Source organism: Phycodurus eques, chromosome 1 (assembly GCF_024500275.1).
Source record: "Phycodurus eques isolate BA_2022a chromosome 1, UOR_Pequ_1.1, whole genome shotgun sequence".
Classification (NCBI taxonomy): Eukaryota; Metazoa; Chordata; class Actinopteri; order Syngnathiformes; family Syngnathidae; genus Phycodurus; species Phycodurus eques.
Window position 1 is genome coordinate 46,071,991 of NC_084525.1, and position 19,237 is coordinate 46,091,227.

The window sequence follows — 19,237 nt, forward strand, 5'->3', positions numbered from 1 at the left end:
TGGCAACCAGTTCTGGGTGTACCCTGCCTCCTGCCCGATGATAGCTGGGATCGGCTCCAGTACTCCCGCAACCCTCGTGAGGATAAGCGGCTCAGAAAATGGATGGATTCGAATGATTCAGTACACTCAAAACAACTGCCGTGCCCATCATTAGACCGCAGAAGTTCTTGATCGCTTGTTTTGTGGCCAAAACTGCTTCCCGTCGTGACGTCATGCAGTCTCGGCCAAATCGTAGCTTCCCCCTAGTGTTTGGGGTCCGTTCGATAATTCAGTCCGATGTTCCCATCGCGCCCCAAGACCGCGGGGCCCAGAGACAGTGCGCTTCACTTTCTATAAATTACTACTGAACGTGTTGGCTATTGCTAGGGATACGTCATACATCCGCCATATTGAATGTGTCAGTTGTATTTGTATCGAGTGGCGCGCAAACAGTACCAACACAGTTACCGAAGGTTCCGAGATGCGGAGACCGCGCCCGGAGTGCACTTCCCAACGCACCCTTTGTTGATATGTTGTGCGTTTGTTGTGTCGGTGCGACGAAGTGTAATGCAATTATGTTTATAAGAATATCTGGATGTGTATATGTAATGGGATGTATCAAACGAAAGTGTATGCAGTGTTGCGTAAGCGTGCAGCCAGTAATTTCTAACAGATGAAAAGGTTTGTAAATCGGTTACTGCAGCAAGTGAATGAGTTAGCCACATCCAATATGGCGGCACCATTGACGTTAATTCCGCGACAAATCGGGCATCTATGTATAGTTGACGTCTACAGTCAAGCATGCATGGTTAATTTCAACTCGACTAATGAGTCTCTTACGTAGATGAAGTTGTGCTTTAGAAAATTAGCGTACGCGTATCACATTCGGAGTTCGACGGCTGACCTTTGCTTGTCGTCGCATTGGGAACATTCGCTCGGTTAGCTGAGCAACAGGTCGCCTCCGACGTGTCTGCGGACGGACGGGGAGCCTGCTGCTACTGTGACTGCCATGGCTTCGCTCGGCAACTCGGCGGCCACTTCCTCGAGTAGTAGTCCCATGGTGGTGCTGGCGCCCAAGACCAAGACGAAAAAGAAACACTTCGTTCAGCAGAAGGTGAAAGTGTTCCGAGCCAGCGAGCCTGTCCTCAGCGTGTTCATGTGGGGCGTCAATCACTCGGTGAGTCGGCCGGCGGCCACGAAGTAAGCATGCTAACATCGCTGCGTCATTAGCTTAGATGTTAGCAGATCCTCCAAGCAAGCACAGGTCGGTCGGACACTTACTTCATCTTGCTCAGCACTGAGTGCGTACCATAAAAAATTTTTGCAACATGGTTTTTACTGAAAACACATTTCCAACATGATTACAAGTGGCGTTGTTGACGTTCGTACCATCAGCTATGGCCTTGAAAATAAAATATTCCTTTCTTTTCACAAAAATCCGATCCTTGAATTTCGGCAATTTTCTCCTTATTTTATAGCAGTATTTCACGATTTAATCCATGAATCGACATTTGCCAAATTAATCGACAACAATTTTGAGAATTGAAGAACTGATATCAGGGTTACAGACTGTCTTCAATTTGAGTTTTAAGTAGGCTTTTACACGATCAGGATTTTTGGGGCCGATCAGCGAGTTAAAAACAAAACAAAAACGATAACCGATCACAAGATGGAGGAATGTGTCTATTTAAGTGACCTGTTCATTTACTGTATATCCTTGTGAACTTAATTGGTCCAAAAAATATATTTACAATAAATGTATCTTTGTTCATCCATTTATGCCAGTGAGGCATGGTGACAGACAGAACAAATGAATGGTCTTCTATTAGATGGCAGGAAGTAAATACAGTCATTAATGTATCCACTTTTTGTGATATTTTAGTTTGTTGGTGTGCCGTGAGAGTTTCCAATTGTAAAATATGTTCCTTGGCTCCATAAATGTTGGAAATCACTGCGCTCGTCAGATTGTGTATTCTAATCAGTCAGGTCAAACCAACATTACAACATGACGGAAATAATGGGTGCTAACTTCTTCTTGTTTTCCTTTGGGCTTGTCCCTTTAGGGGTCGCCACAGCGCGTCATCCTTTTCCATGTCAGCCCATCTCCTGCATCCTCCTCTCCAACACCAACTGCCCTCACGTCTTCCCTCACGACATGCATCAACCTTCTCTTTGCTCTTCTTCTAGCTCTCTTGCCTGGCAGCTCCATCCTCATCATCCTTCTACCAATATACTCACTCTCTCACCTCCGGACGTGTCCGAACCATCGAAGTCTGCTCTCTCTAACTTTGTCTCCAAAACATCGAACCTCGGCCGTCCCTCTGATGAGCTCATTTCTAATTTGATCCAACCTGCTCACCCCGAGAGCGAACCTCAACATCTTCATTTCCGTCACCTCCAGCTCTGCTTCCTGTCATCTCTTCAGTGCCACCGTCTCTAATCCGTCCATCATGGCTGGCCTCACCACTGTTAAATAAACTTTGCCCTTCATCCAAGCAGAGACTCTTCTGTCACATTACACACCTGACACCTCCCTCCACCCGTTCCAACCTGCTTGGACCCGTTTCTTCACTTCCTTACCAGACCCACCGTTGCTCTGGACGGTTGACCCCAAGTATTTCAAGTCCTCCACCCGTGCTACCTCTTCTCCCTGTAGCCTCACTCTTCCCCCACCACCCCTCTCAGTCATGCACATATATTCTGTCTTACTTTGGCTAATCTTCATTTGTCTGCTTTCCAGTGCATGCCTCCACCTTTCTAACTGTTCCTCCATCTGCTCCCTGCTTTCACTGCAGATCACAATGGCAACTGCAAACATCACCGTCTACGGGGATTCCAGTCTAACCTCATCTGTCAGGCTATCCATCACTACTGCAAACAGGAAGGGGCTCAGGGCTGATCCCTGATGCAGTCCCACCTCCACCTTAAATTCGTCTGTCACACCTCCAGCACACCTCACCACTATTCTGCTGCCCTCATACATGTCCTGTATTATTCTAACAGATGAACTCCTGTCCTGAGTCTAGCCTCCACTACTCTTTCCCATAACTTCGTTGTGTGGGTCATCAACTTTATTCCTCTGCACATCACCCTTGTTCTTAAAAATGGGCACCAGCGCACTTTTCCTCCATTCCTCAGGCATCTTCTCACGCGCTAGAATTCTATTGAACAAGCTGCTCAAAAACTCCACAGCCACCTCTCCTAGATGCTTCCATACCTCCACAGGAATGTCATCAGGACCAACTGCCTTTCTGTTTTTCCTCTTGAATGTCTTTCTAACTTCCCCTTACTAATCATTGCCACTTCCTGGTCCACCACACTTTCCTCATCGCTCTCATTTTCCTCATTCATTAACTCCTCGAAGTATTCTTTCCATCTATCTAGCACAGTACTGGCACCAGTCAACATATTTACATCTCTATCCTTAATCAACCTTATCCTGCTGCACATCCTTCCCATCTCTATCCCTCTGTCTGTCCAACCTGTATATCTTTAGTGTCCAACCTGGCCTACATGTCATCATATGCCTCTTATTTGGCCATTGCCACCTCTACCTTTGCTCTATGTTGCATCTCAATGTATTCCTTTCGCCTCTCCTCGGTCCTCTGTGTCCCACTTCTTCTTAGCTAACCTTTTTCCTTGTATGATTTCCTGTACTGTGAGGTTCCACCACCCAGTCTCCTTCTCCCCTTTCCTGCCAGAAGATACACCAAGTACTCTCCTGCCTGCCTCTCTGATCACCTTGGCTGCAGTGGTCCAGTCTTCTGGAAGCTCCTCCTGTCCACCGAGAGCCTGTCTCACCTCTTCCCGAAAAGCTTCACAACACTCGTCCAGTCTCAGCTTCCACCACATGGTTCTCTGCTCTGCCTTTGTCTTCCTAATCTTCCTCCCCACCACCAGAGTCATCTTACACACCACCATCCTATGCTGTCTAGCCACAATGGGTGCTAACTTACTGTAATTAAATTACTTCACCCACACCGAAACCTTAAGGCATGATTCGACAGAACAGCAGCATGTTTGCGCACAGCCGTTAGTGCTAGCACTATTTTGCTAGGCTACATAACGTTTTGTTGCCTGCTTGCGAGGTATATCGTATTAAAAGTACGTGAGCATACCTCAAGCAAGCCTTAAACGAACGGCATCTCCTGTCCTGAGCACCGATGACCACCAACACACATTTTTCCCCATTTTGTCCTTCTAATGCAGTTGGCGTGGTCCACTCTTGTTGTCGTCGCCACGGTAACTAGGGTGTATCCGGTCGCATTTGAGTTGACAAGATAAAGACCAGATGATTCTAAAAAAACGGGATGCGGTGGTATCGGAATACAAGATTTTATTGCAGTAGTCTGACATAGAGCAAATTTGTCATGTCGTCTGATCCGGCATTACGTGTTGTTTGTCTCAGACGTGTTGTCTGTCCCACACTGCCGACGTGTTTTTTTTATTTTATTTTTTTTTTAAATAATTTTATTGGCCGTCAGATATTTACAGTACTGCTTCAAAAGATGCGGGACAAGTCTAAAAATAAACTAGATTTTGGATTCAAATATACTGTGCACGATGGCGACGCGGAGTAAATGTCTTTTCCGGAGTCATTGATCAGATCGGCGAATTATGACATTAAAGCCAATCAGCATAAAATGCTAAATATCGACCGATACCGATAAGGCTGATCAGATCGGTGTAAAGTCTAGTTTTAAGTCTGACAGCTTCTTTCCTCAGCCAGTACCTGAATTGCAATACATTTGTTTGCATTTTCTGCAATGTCAATTTGAAATAGTCTTATTTTTTATTAAAGGGGTGGAAATTAAAAAATAAAATTGTAATCGATTAATCGTTCTCAGGGCATAGAATGACAACTGCACTGTTGTTTGTCTTAGAAGACGTTTGGCCTCTCATCCAAGCGAGCGGGCATCATCAGTTCACAAGACGGGACTAAGTTAGGACGCACTAGCCAGAGTTTGTGTGGAATACTCAACTATTTATGCTCCAACTTAGAGGCATGCCCCACACCACGTATGGTATCATTCTTTTGGCCATTGTCCGTCCCCCAGAGTCGTTGGGTGGAAACTCCCTCTTTGATATTCTGTTCAGTTGTAAAGCGGTCATGGAGTGACCTAACTGTCAAGGAGGCCGTGCTGTGTGTTGGAGGCAGAATCATTGAATTTCTGTGGAATGGACGGAAGGAAGGCATTGTAAGTAGGTGATAGGTGAGGTCGTAAGCTCCCTCCTCTGTTAAGCAATGTTTTTTTCCCACCTCTGTTTATATAGCCTCTCTCACCCTCTTTCAAACCATCTGTCGTCCCTGTCCACAATATAAAAATGTTCTCCTCCAAAGAGTGCCGTTTCTCTTGGAGGTGCAGGTAGACAGCTGAGGTGTTTGTTTCAGCTATCAGTTCCAAAGAAACTCAATAATTCCCTGACCCTGAGGTAACTCCATCACCGCTTTACAACTGAATGGAATATTAATGAGGGAGTTTCCACCCAACGACTGGTGGACGGACACTGGCCCCTCGAAAAAACAAAAAAAACACTGGGGGACATTTTCCTGTCAGCTTGCAGTTATGGAACCCTTTGCCCAACAATGCAAATACAAACGTGAATATGGCGCACACATGCTCACATTATGTACAGTATCGCGTACTCACTATTGTAAGAGATGTAGCCGTTGAACATGTTGACAAAGCAGCATTTAAAGAGAGGCTGCAGAGTTCTTACATCTTGAATCAAAACGGATTGCTTTGATATACTTGTGGTGCTGTTTTTTATGGTGTTACTTTGCACTTTTTCTTAACCAACTAGAAACTTGACTGGCAGTATATTTATTGCCTGATAAGGCATCCATGACTGTTTATACCGCTGTGCCAAATGTCTAATATTTAAGTGCAAGTTTTGTGACCAGAGCCTGTTTTTTTAAAATGTTTTTATTGATCTAAGGTATTTTATTTATTGTTATACATTAGAATGCCAATGGTCAATATATTCTTTGAGTTAATTGTTCTTAAAAAGGATGTACTTGAATTCTTATGGTCTAATATACTTATATCAGTGGCATAAAAAAAAACAACAACAATACTATCATTTGTTGTGATCGTTTTTGAGAAAATATATTGTCCTAAAAAATTTTAATTAAAAAAACTAAACACGCATAATATATTGAGACAGAGAGAGAGAAGCTCAATGGATAACACAAAAATCTTGTACAGGACCGCAAAGCAAGAACCGTGATACAGCGGAGGTTTACTGCATCTGTACTAGACTGATCGGCTTCATCGGTATCGGCCGATAATTAGCATTTTATGCTGATCGGCTTTAATGTCACAATTAGCCGTCATTGATCGGCTCCGCAAAATACATTTGCTCCGCGTCGCCGTCGTATATAGTATTTTGAATCCAAAAGCTAGTTTATTTTTACCCTTGTCGTGTGTCTTGTGACGTCATTTACAATCACTGGTCTTTGTCAAATCAAACGTGACCGGATGCACTCGTGACCATGGCAACGGCAACAACAATGGATTGCGCCGCGTATGTTGGTCAAAAAGAACAAAATGGGGTAAAAGCTGTGGTGGTGGTCACCGGTGCTCGGGAGAAGACGTTCGTTAGAGGTATGTTCACGTACTTTTAATACGATACGCCTCGCAAGCAGACAACAAAATGTTATGTAGCCTAGCAAGCTAGTGCTAGCAGTAATGGTTGTATGTAAACATGCCGACGTTATGTTGAATTATGCTCTAAAGTTTTGGTGTGTGTGAAGTAAATTAATTACAGTAAGTTAGCACCCATTATTTCTGTCGTGTTGTAATGTTGGTTTGATCTGACTGATTAAAATACATGACCTGACTACAGAATATTTTTCCAGATACTCAGTATACAGTACACAAGTATGTGGGTGTTTATTTGATCACAGGCCTTTTTGTGTCCTTGATGTAAAATTTAAAGAAAAATATATTTAAATAGCGTAATTTCACGACCATAGAACGCACCGTATTAAAAGGCGCAGTCTCAGTTACGGGGTCTATTTCGGTATTTAACACATACATAAGGCGCACCGTATTATTGGGCGCAGGCATGGTAAAACATAAGCTAGCTTAAAACATACGGTAGCATGCATGCACACTAAAACAATGTTTTAAAAAGGCAGCAGGAGCAAAACTGAGTTCGGTTGCACTTTATTGACGTATTTAACAATGTACTCACGCTATTTTTTGATCAAACCTCATCCTCAAATCCATCAAAGTCCTCATCTTCTGTATCTGAAATGAACAGCTGGGCAAGTTCTCAATGAAACACGCCAGGTTCGAGCCAGTCTCGTTGCCGTGCGGAAGCTCGAAAAACAGTGCAAGCAGACACGTTTGCCCCAGCATCCACAATCCATTCACAAATTGTGGCGTAACTCGCCCGGGCGCTGCCCCCCTAGTCTTAGTAAAGCTCTGTTCGCCATCTGTCATCCATGGCTCCCACGCCGCTCACTTCACTTTGAGCGCCCTGTTTACACGGATGTCCAGCGGTTCGTCAAGCCTACTGGAATGATGGCAGTCGAAAGGTGACTGTAAAGACGCTTCTCCCGGCTGCTCTTTGCTCATTAATCCATTGCTTGAATTGGTCTTCCAACTCCGGCCACCTCGCCGTGTTTCCGGGTTTTGTTTTTCTTTTTTTTCCGCGGAAACTCAGCTTTGTCTTCTTGACTTGGCGAACGTGGTTTTCCTGCTTCCTCCACTTACAAACCATGGATTCATTGATCTTGAATTCTCTCGCGGCTGCTCGATTCCCGTGTTCCTCCGCGTCACTGATAGCTTGCAGTTTAAACTGTGCTTCGTAAGCATGTCTCTTCGTAGGTGACATTTCGGGGGTCCTTAGCCAAACCGATGTTGTTTTGCACAATGCACACACAGGAAATGCTCCCAGTCAGTCAAGCGATTTATAAAAACAAAAACAAAAAAAACCCAAACACCCTGGCGCTATATACCTACAAGGGACGTGGCTTTAGCGTCGTCCTTCACGCACCCTTGCCGTGTCCTCAGCCACGTCCGCTTTTCCTCTCTGAAAGCAGCGTGTCGGAAGGAAAGGCTAAAAATAAATAAAAGTCAAGTGGAGCGCTCATCACACAACAACATTTATAGATGTTGGAACTCGGTGCACACATAATGCGCGCCGCATTATAAGGCGCCCTGTCCATTTTGGAGAAATTTAAGAAATTTAAGTGCGCCTTATGGTCGTGAAAATACGGTAGATTTTTTTCAATAACCAGCAGTGGGCGTGCCTAAATATAAGTGTTGTATAAGATTTCATGTTAATATTAGTATATTTTGACATTTTGTTAGGGGTTTTATGGTGGTATTTTACAGTTTTCACCCTGTCACTAGCACAGGGTTTGGATATATGAAGCTCTAGCTTTCTACAACCCCAATTCCAATGAAGTTAAAACAGAATACAATGATTTGCAACTCATGTTCGACCTAGATTTAATTGAATACACTACAAAGACAAGATATTTAATGTGCACACTGATAAACTTACTTGTTTTTAGCAAATAATCATTAACTTAGAATTTTATGGCTGCAAAATGTTCCAAAGAAGCTGGGGCAGGTGGCAAAAAAGACTGAGCAAGTTGAGGAATGCTCATCAAACATGTGTTTGGAACATCCCACAGGTGAACAGGCTCATTGTGAACAGGTGGGTGCCATGATTGGGTAGAAAAAGAGCTTCCCTGAATTGCTCAGTCATTCACAAGCAAAGATGGGGCGAGGTTCACCTCTATGTGAAGAAGTGCAATAGAAAATAGTCGAACAGTTTAAGGACAATGTTCCTCAACGTAAAATTGCAAGGAATTTAGGGATTTCATCATCTGCGGTCCATAATCTCATCAAAAGGTTCAGAGAATCTGGAGAAATCACTGCAGGTAAGAGGCAAGGCTCAAAACCAACATTTGAGTGCCCGTGACCTTCGATCCCTCAGGCGGCCCTGCATCAAAAACCGACATCAATGTGTAAAGGATATCAGCACGTGGGCTCAGGAACACTTCAGAAAACCAATGTCAGTAAATACAGTTCGGCGCTACATCCATAAGTGCAACTTGAAACTCTACTATGGAAAGCAAAAGCCATTTATCAACAACACACAGAAATGCCGCCGGCTTCTCTGGGCCCGAGCTCATCTAAGATGGACTGATGCAAAGTGGAAAAGTGTTCTGTGGTCCGACGAGTCCACATTTCAAATTGTTTTTGGAAATTGTGGACATCGTGTCTTCCGGGCCAAAGAGGAAAAGAACCATCCGGACTGTTATGGACGCAAAGTTCAAAAACCGGCATCTGTGATGGTATGGGGCTGTGTTAGTGCCAATGGCATGGGTAATTTACACATCTGTGAAAGCACCATTAATGCTGAGATGTACATACAGGTTTTGGAGAAACATATGCTGCCATCCAAGCAACATCTTTTTCATGGACGCCCCTGCTTATTTCAGCAAGATGATGCCAAAACACATTCTGCACATTGCAACGGCGTGGCTTCGTAGTAAAAGAGTGTAGGTACTAGACTGGCCTGCCTGCAGTCCAGAACTGTCTCCCATTGAAAATGTGTGGCGCATTATGAAGCGTAAAATAGGAAAATGGGGACCCCTGTACTGTTGAACAGCTGAAGCTGTACATCAAGCAAGAATGGGAAAGAATTCCACCTACAAAGCTTCAACAATTAGTGCCCTCAGTTCCCAAACGTTTATTGAATGTTGTTAAAAGAAAAGGTGATGTCACACAGTGGTAAACATGACCCTGTCCCAGCTTTTTTTAAATGTGTTGCAGCCATAAAATTCAAAGTTAATAATTATTTGCTAAAAACAATAAAGTTTATCAGTTTGGACATTAAATATCTTGTCTTTGTAGTGTATTCAATTATATATAGGTTGAGCATGAGTTGCAAATCATTGTGTTCTGTTTTTATTTGTTTAACACAACGTCCCAACTTCATTGGAATTGGGATTGTACTAAAAAATGGTAAAATGGTGTATCTTTTACCATAAATTCCTTAAAATATGGTTGAGAGACAATCCGCTGACAAGCAGCTGGGAGGATCTCGCCATATGTATGGGCCAGCATTTTGCGCGATAGCTTTGCACCAAAGGGATTGCTCGGAGTGTCATTCTGACTCTGCGCGTCATTCTTTGTTCCCCGCATGATCTCAGACGTCATTCGTCTGTCGCAGGAATATTTTTCTTGCTTTTGCCACAATAAATGTCTGGTACCGAAAACTTTTTTTGTTAAATTTTTTTGATTTTGTCTTTTCTCTTTTCTGTCATTATGTTTACCTTCTCTCATTGTCTCTTGTACCCCACCTCCTCCTCCTTCCTCTGAGGGAAGGATGTTCACAAGACCCTCCCCAACCCATCCCCGTTAAAAACCGCCATTGACGTCCTTAGACGGCATTGGCAGGGAATAGATGGATTCTGAATGACGTCTTTGGACGGCATTGGCAGGGAATGAGTTAACTACGGAATTATTTAGCTGTTTTGTGACTTCATGTTACAATAGCTTTGCAACTGGCTTCCCTGTCGTCTGTCTCCCGCCTTATTGTCCCTCCGTGATAATGATAGTTATCACGTTTCGATCAGTTTAATCGCTGTCATGGAGGCGATGATTAGTGACTTCACCTGCAGTGACAACGGACGCGATGCGCAAGTCGTCTCCGTGGCTCGGCATCGTATTCGGCCGCGTTCGCCTCCGGCTCGCCATTGTATTTAGCCGCGTTAGCTGTAGCTTGAACAATAAACTGTATAATTGTAGCCCCTCTTTTCTCTCAGATATTACATGACTCATTTGTAAATGGCAAAGGTCTGGGGGGGCGGGGGGCAGGCTAATAAGTTAACATCCCAAACGTTCCGCTGTTTATTTCAAGGTAAGTCACGTTTTTGTCTGATCTAAGAAAATAGTTTTTTTGTTTTTCGACAGATTAACGATCTCAACCAGGTTCCGGTACCAGTCATGTTGCTCCCCGATGACTTCAAGGCCAACACAAAGATCAAAGTTAACAACCATCTCTTCAACAAGTAAGACATCTCAGTGGGGGCAGTGTGCTTTGGAACGTCGTTAAATGATATTAAAATGCTTACCTCTCTTGGGACAGAGAAAATCTTCCTGGACATTTTAAATTCAAGGAGTATTGTCCTCAAGTCTTTAGAAATCTAAGGGAACGCTTCGGTATTGAAGATTTGGACTATCAGGTAGGTGACAGCTCCTCTCGTTTCTTTCCATGTCTCTGACTAGTCGGGCTTTGCACGAAAAGCTGGTGACTTGAATTGGCGTTGCAGTCTGCCGTGGAAAAACAAAACGAACGCTGAATCTGAATTTTTCCGATTCGAATCACAACGAATCAAAAAGTAACATACAACGTCACAGACAGGAGAACTTAATCAAGTAACGCTTAACGTCTTTATCATTGTTTAAAAAAAAAAAAAAAAAAAAAAAAAAAAACACCCGCACCCACCCATATAATCTATGCTTAAATCCAATGTTATGTCCTAGTATTGATACAATCCATTGATTGCCTTTTAGAATGATTTAAATCTATATTTTGTCCAGAGGGCTAACTAATCCAGGACAGATAGATCCAATTGGTTCATCGGGATACAAATCGATGCATCTATATAATGACAAGGTTCCTACGCAAGTATGGAAAAGTATAGAATTAGGTTTAAAATATTCATGTTTCCAAGACTGTTACAACAGCTCTATTTTCTAAAATGAAAAACTAAAACTATGATTACAGAAAAATATATATAGGCTGATCCCTGTTTTTTTTTTTTTTTTTTTTTTTTTTTTTAGGCGCTTGGAAGCGCTACAATGTTTGCGTGCGACCACACAGTATGATAATACCATGGTCTTGGTTAGGGTTGAGAATCGAGAACCGATTGGAACCGGGACTAACGTTCCGGTTCTTCCGGAACCGTTCAAATCTTAAAATTCCGGTTCCCAGTTTTGATGCCTAGTCCTCCAGCCGCGAAGAAGTGCCATAAAGCAACGAAGAAGCAGCCTAAACCAATGAAGAAATGGCGCGCTTGTGCCCAACGGCAGTGAAGAAAAGTGTCTTAACTTTGTTAAAATGAATGACCAGTCACCTCAGTGCAACACTTGGAATAAGATTATATTTTGTAAAGGAGTGTTTCCCGATGTGTAGCGTCTGACGTGCTCCGAGCCTCAGCCTACACCGTGCGGAACTTCAGTCAAGTCAACTCTCAGTCAACAGGGTGAGTGAAATAATAAAATACATCTATGCCAACATCGAGACAACTAACAAGGTAAACGGTTGGTTGCACTTTTGCACTGATGTTTTTTAGCGTTTATTTTAGTCTTCAAACCAAGATAAGCGCCGATGACCAAAAAAAAAATAAAAAAAGCTTAACATTGGGCTAAAACTTCACCGTAGCAACTTTACATCACAATGAAGTGGGACAAAATTCAAATAAACGTTGTCTCACAGTATCACAAACACTAACCCTGTCCCTCATCGGTGGGTAGGGAAAGGAATCCGCGTTTTATAGCATTTGGTTCCACCCATTTAAGAAAAATAAAATCAAAAACAATCACCGGTGCCGTGTGAAGTTACTTTTCGTGCCAAAATGCTGAGTTTCGGTGCGTCTGTAGTTAACACTTTTTTCCAGAAGAGGCACGATCAAAGGGTGACCTACCAGAGCGGAGGTAGAAGCACGCCGGTGGATTACATCTTGTGCAAACGATGTAATCTGAAGGAAATTACCGACTGTAAGGTTGTGGTAGGGGAGAGTGTGGCTAGACAGCATAGGATGGTGGTGTGCAAGATGACTGGTAGTGGGGAGGAAGATTAGGACGACAAAGGCAGAGCAGAGAACCATGTGGTGGAAGCTGAGACAGAACGAGTGTTGTGCAGCTTTTTGTGAAGAGGTGTGAGACAGGCTCTTGGTGGACAGGAGGAGCTTCCAGAAGACTGGACCATTACAGCCTGTATGTTTTTCTTGGTAAATGGAGCAGGCAGGAATTGGTGAACATGCGTCACGTTCTTGCAAATATGCACTCTCGCCAGAGCGAAAAGACCTCAAAACGAGAGCCCCGGTAAGCGAGTAGATTCAATGTTTTAAACGTTTACTTTGGAGATTTCAGTAAAAAGTAGCTGATAAGAAGACAAGCATATTTAAAATATAAAGTTTTGACATCTTGGGTTAGTGCTGCACAATTATTCAAATTGAATCGCCATCGCCATTTTGGCTGCCACAATTAAATGAGCCTGATTGTCAGTGATTGATTTATTTTTTAACATTTAAAATGTGGGCCCTGCTGCACATGAAAAATGCTTAGTTTGCAGCAGTGCCTGCAACCGAGTCAGCCTGCCGCCAGGGGCCGAACACATGGTTGAGGCTTCATTAAGCTCCGGTGCCAACTTAAAAATACAAGCCTAAAATGGCATTGATGTCCAATGTAGTAATATATATGAAGCTTTTTATTTTGAAGTTGGCTCTCTGAGAGGCGGTGTGATGCGGTTAACAGTCGTTGTAGTGGCTGCCTTGACTTTGACTTTTTGGCTGGACTGACCGCAATGAGGGGGGCGGAAGTAAATGGAGAGGGAAATCGCAACTGTGGACTTCTTTCCAGTTTGTGAGCGTGCACAACTGACCAACGATCAAGCAAAACAATGGAGGCGTACCGTCTTTGAGAATTCACCATATTGACGACGGGGATTTTCAAATGAAAAGTTGTTGCCGTTATTACATTCTATGCATTAATTGTATTTGCTTCCATTAAGTTTCAATTCGTGATTGCACTTTGTAATAGAATATTTATTCCGTTAGCCCTTGCTAAAGTAGAATTTTCCGAGTACTTTTTATCTGTCATTTATTCTTATTTAAAGATTCGTTTCAAACTGAAAACTGTTACATGTTGTTTGTTAAAAAGTCATGCAATGAAAATAGATTTTTCATTGCATGACTGAGGAATAATCGCGATTATTATTTTGGCCATAATCGTGCAGCCTTATTTTGGGTTTATTTCCTCTTTAATCAAATAATTCAAATAATCTGATGACAAAAAAGCATGGACTCATGTTGCCGCAGACAAATGCACCACTGCGTGTAGAAATAAGTTTACAGCTACAATCGCCAACACAACATATCGATGTTAGACTATTTTAATATAGAGACTGTAGTAATGCCCCCGCAAGTGGTCGAGGCTAGATACAGCCAGCAGTGCACTTTCGGTGGCTTTGAACTAACTTAAGCAAAGAAACACATTGGGACACGAGCAACTCACGCCCAGTCACTCAGCACTCAGACTGGCTAACTTGAGCTAACAGCAGCCAACTCTACCCTTAATTGCTGATGCACACGTCACTCACCACGCCAGGCCCCATGCACCTTTATTGTATTCTGAGTTAGTGTTGTTTGATACGCCAAAATAATTATTTTTTTTATCCGATTGATGTTATTGATTGATGGGATAAAATCCTCGATCCTCAAAACATTTGATCGCTGCCCGCAGCCCTAATTTCAAGATAATGTATTTATTCAGCTGCAATGTCTACAAAACTGCCAAAGACTGATCCAACATCAGATGCCTGTGGATTTATCTTTGTGTGAAAAGGACCGACCGGTTCTGTTTATCCCCGAACTGCCAAGGTGTCGTTGACCCGCAGTCCCCCGACGAGGAGCGTCAACGAGCAAGGAGAGGGGCTGCTCCTCAACTCCTATGACCGTACTCTGATCGTCAAGCAAATCTCCAGCGAGGACGTGGCGGACATGCACAGCATCCTGTCAGAGTATCACCAGGTGAGTCGGAATGTCTTCAATGAGACGGGTTTGTACCGAATGCTAATACAAGTTCAGTTCGTCTCATAGAAGCAAATCTGATTGAGGCATATTGACGTGACTTCCAGTACACTGCTCGTAGGGCCATATTCTCCTGTTCACAGGCAAGTCTTTTTTTGTCTTTAACACTCCTGCCTTGCTCATGTTCTGGCAAATCTTTTTCTGACAGAATAAGTAAGGAAGCAATCTTGTCTTTGTGAGTTTTTATTACAAGAAAGGAATCTTTACAAAAAGAGGAAAAGGTAGAAGTTATCACTCCTTACTGAAGTACAAGCAAAGACTCACCTTTGTGATACAGAAGTGAGAGAGAGAGAGAAGAAAAAAAGGAAAGAAATACACCCCTCTCATTCCCACAATATTCTCACACAATTAGCTTTGTCCAGCTGCACTCAGTTATCTTTATGGGAATCTGCGCATGCAGCGGATGAGAGCGGAAGGGAAGAACAGGGACTAGACCAAACAGTCCTGTGCACGTTCGCAAGGACACACCAAAGTACTGTGCTAAGAGCAATGGAACAATAAAACATGCAAAAGTGATAGTAACTTTTATATATATATATATATATATATATACACACACACACACACACACACACAGAGTGGGTAGACCCACTTAAAATCTTTACTGTTATATTGCAGCCGTTTGCTAAAATCATTTAAGTTAATTTTTTCATCATTAATGTACACACAGCACCCCATATTGACAGAAAAAAACGGAATTGTTGAATCTTTTACAGATTTATTCAAAAGACAAACTGAAATATCACACAGCCATAAGTCTTCAGACCCTTTGCTGTGACACTCATATTTAACTCGGTGCTGTCCATTTCTTCTGATCATCCTTGAGATGGTTCTACACCTTCATTGGAGTCCAGCTGTGTTTGATTATACTGATTGGACTCGATTAGGAAAGCCACACACCTGTCTATATAAGACCTTACAGCTCATGGTGCATGTCAAAGCAGATGAGAATCATGAGGTCAAAGGAACTGCCTGAAGAGCTCAGACAGAATTGTGCCAAGGTTACAAAAAAAATTCTGCTGCACTTAAGGTTCCACAGTGGACTCCATAATCCTTAAATGGAAGACGTTTGGGACGATCAGAACCCTTTCTAGAACTGGTCGTCCGGCCAAACTGAGCAATCGGGGGAGAAGAGCCCGGGTGAAAGAGGTAAAGAAGACCCCAAAGATCACTGTGGCTGAGCTCCAGAAATGCAGTCGGGAGACGGGAGAAAGTTCTAGAAAGTCAACCATCACTGCAGCCCTCCACCGGTCGGGGCTTTATGGCAGAGTGGCCCGACGGAAGCCTCTCCTCAGTGCAAGACACATGAAAGCCCGCATGGAGTTTGCTAAAAAACACCTGAAGGACTCCAAGATGGTGAGAAATAAGACTCTCTGGTCTGATGAGACCAAGATGGAACTTTTTGGCCTTAATTCTAAGCGGTATGTGTGGAGAAAACCAGGCCCTGCTCATTACCTGTCCAATACAGTCCCAACAGTGAAGTGTGGTGGTGGCAGCATCATGCTGTGGGGGTGTTTTTCAGCTGCGGGGACAGGACGACCGGTTGCAATTGAAGGAAAGGTAAATGCGGCCAAGTACAGGCCAAGTACTTCTCCAGAGTGCTCAGGACCTCAGACTGGGCCAAAGGTTCACGTTCCATCAAGACAATAACACTAAGCACACAGCTAAAATAACCAAGGAGTGGCTTCAGAACAACGCCATGACTGTTCTTGAATGGCCCAGCCAGAGACCTGACTTAAACCCAAATTTAGCATCTCTGGACCTGAAAATGCCTGTCGCTCAACGTTTACCATCCAACCTGACAGAAATGGAGAGGATCCCCAAATCCAGGTGTGAAAAACTTGTTGCATCATTCCCAAAAAGACTCATGGCTGTATTAACTCAAAAGGGTGCTTCTGCTAAATACTGAGCAAAGGGCATTTGCGCCAATATAATTTAAGTGCTAGTGACGTTTAAGTCTAGCTCACCAATCAAACGACACAAAGTCACATGACCTCACACAACGTCTTCCATTGGGCTCGCCGGGCATAGGTATTAACAGGAGATAAGCCAGCCTGGCTCATTGTCCTGGCGGCCATGTTGGGAAAGTTGTTGTTACCATGTGTTATGACATAATCCCTAACATCCCTCCGTCACTTAACTTTTAGACTAACATCCGTAACCTAATACGATAATTGTAGTCGTGTTTCCTAATTAATACAAGATGCACTAGCGCAGGGGTGGCCAACTAGTCAGAGACTAAGAGCCACTTTTTTTTCTGTGTTACTGCAAAGAGCCACATCATACACATGGGTACACATGAACATCATCTTTTAATCATGTATGCACGCATACACAGACCTCTGCTCAGCCAGATCTAATGAAAATAACCACACCAACATGATATCAGTAATTTTCAACAGTTAACATTGTGTGCACTGTCTCACACACAAACTCTCAGTTCAAGCAAGTCCACAAACAATAATAGAATAATTTTCAATAACATCTTTCTCTTACTATGCTGCTTAGTGAGACTTCTGGCATTCCTTATCTTGAACAATCCTCTTCAAATCTGACTTGTATTCTGTTGTTGCCACTCTAAGCAATTCTTGCATTTTTGACGCATGTCATGTGATAGCTCCTGAAGAGCCGCATGAAACTAGTTAAAGAGCCGCATGAGGCTCGCGAGCCGCGGGTTGGCCACCCCTGCACTAGCGGATCAACTCTTATCGTCAATGTTATGTGTGCATCGCGACGGAGCGATGTTAGGGATTATGTCACAACACAGAATTCATGAACTTCAAATTCAGAAATGGCCACTAAAAACAGAAAAATATTGTACTTAATATTTTCCTGGAGGATGCATTTGTGATTAGCCTATGAAGTTGGTAATCGAGAAAAATGAAGTGAAACAGACAATGATTTTAGTGAATTCTTTTCCAGAATGAGAGTGCTTAAAGAGGAGGATGCTATTCATGTGGCACAGCTTGAAGCAGGCATCAGGTGCAGGTGGAAATGGGCATGGCTCAAGCAATGAAATGAGGCAATTTTAATCTTTAATTTGTACATCAACATGTACTTGGGCGGTGTAAATAAATAAATAATCCACCTTTAAGCACAGCATAAGTTCTCATTTCATTCTGAGGACTTGCAACAAGAATTTGTTAGGCCATCAAATTGTGTACCTCATATACATTTTTCTTTTTCTTATCTACACCCCTCAAGCACATCGTGAAGTGTCACGGGAGCACCCTGCTGCCACAGTTCCTTGGAATGTACCGCGTGAGTGTGGAGAGTGAAGAGACCTACCTGATTGTCATGAGGAACATGTTCAGCCACAGAATAGTGGTCCACAGGAAGTACGACCTGAAGGTGAGGGAAAACTCTGCTTCTCGCTAGCATTTCTGTCTCAAAATGTCTTCGCCAACCTGTATTCAATCAGGGAATGTAGTGTACTTTAGAAATATCTCAGGGACACCATCAAGCAACAAAAATGTCACAGAAAATACTGTGTGTGTACTGACATTTTGATGATGATCTCTCAATTTACTCAGTGTGATATCTTGGCCTATTTAAACACTTTGCTATTATTGAGTTGTATGAATGGTAGTGGGTAGATACACAGGTAAATTGCACCTGCTTCCATCTCGTGGAAGAGCATTTAACTGGTCTGCCTGTATTATTTATAGCAGTTATATTAATAATAATATGCAGTTGCTGCTCTGGCCCTAATAATAATAATACATTTTAACACTGTACAATAAAATGGGAACAACTATAATTTCTGTGTACATGTGTTGCTCCAACAGCTGTTCAAATTTGTTGCTTCGAATACCGCAAATATTGATGCTAACCGTTAGCATGTAATTAGCATTTTGTTTGTTAGCATAAAGCTAAGTGGACTCTCCTCAGGCAATGTTACGTTGTTTTAACTGTACAAGGTGTAACTGTCTTTTAGTTTTTGAGTAAACTTCAGCTGGGAGAGGCAATAAACAGCCCGAAGCCTCTTTTTCTATGACTTGTTCAATATTTTCCAAACTGCTGCTTATTCTGAAGCGAGTCGAGTTCACTGCCACCATAAAGAGCTGGTATGTCAAGTTTGCGCTCGCAAGTCAAAGCAGGAAATTGGCTGAATGACAGCTCGTATCTCAAAAAACTATAGTCAGGTCACTTGTAGTTCAAGACACCACTGTACGTGTAAACTTTGTATCATGTTTCAGAGACTTACAATAATAATCTTTTTAGGAATAAGACCTCATCTCTTTGTTGTTGAACACTGAGGTCAACTACACGACTGTATTTTATTACTGCTCATATGGTGGTACTCGGTGTTAAAATTTGACAACCAGCGTTTTAAACCATGTGGATTTTGGTTCTCGTTATCGCTGCAGGGCTCTCTGGTGGATCGGGAAGCAAGCGACAAAGAGCGAGTAA

The 19,237-nt window shown here is 42.9% G+C and overlaps 1 protein-coding gene across 3 annotated transcripts in view; it reads left to right on the forward strand.

The window, feature by feature from the left end:
• The first annotated feature begins 749 nt into the window (after positions 1–749).
• Positions 750–19,237, forward strand: part of LOC133411797 (phosphatidylinositol 5-phosphate 4-kinase type-2 gamma) — a 27,081-nt gene continuing 8,593 nt past the window's right edge. The window contains exons 1-7 of one of the 3 annotated variants that reach the window (XM_061694489.1): positions 1,067–1,156; positions 2,775–3,832; positions 10,923–11,020; positions 11,098–11,194; positions 14,615–14,764; positions 18,029–18,175; positions 19,195–19,233. In XM_061694489.1, the coding sequence (XP_061550473.1) occupies positions 3,503–3,832; positions 10,923–11,020; positions 11,098–11,194; positions 14,615–14,764; positions 18,029–18,175; positions 19,195–19,233 (861 nt within the window). In that variant the 5' untranslated portion in view covers positions 1,067–1,156; positions 2,775–3,502. Of the gene's footprint in view, positions 1,157–2,774; positions 3,833–4,086; positions 6,588–10,922; positions 11,021–11,097; positions 11,195–14,614; positions 14,765–18,028; positions 18,176–19,194; positions 19,234–19,237 lie in introns of those variants that run through there. The other 2 variants (XM_061694497.1, XM_061694506.1) reach the window with 2 other exon arrangements.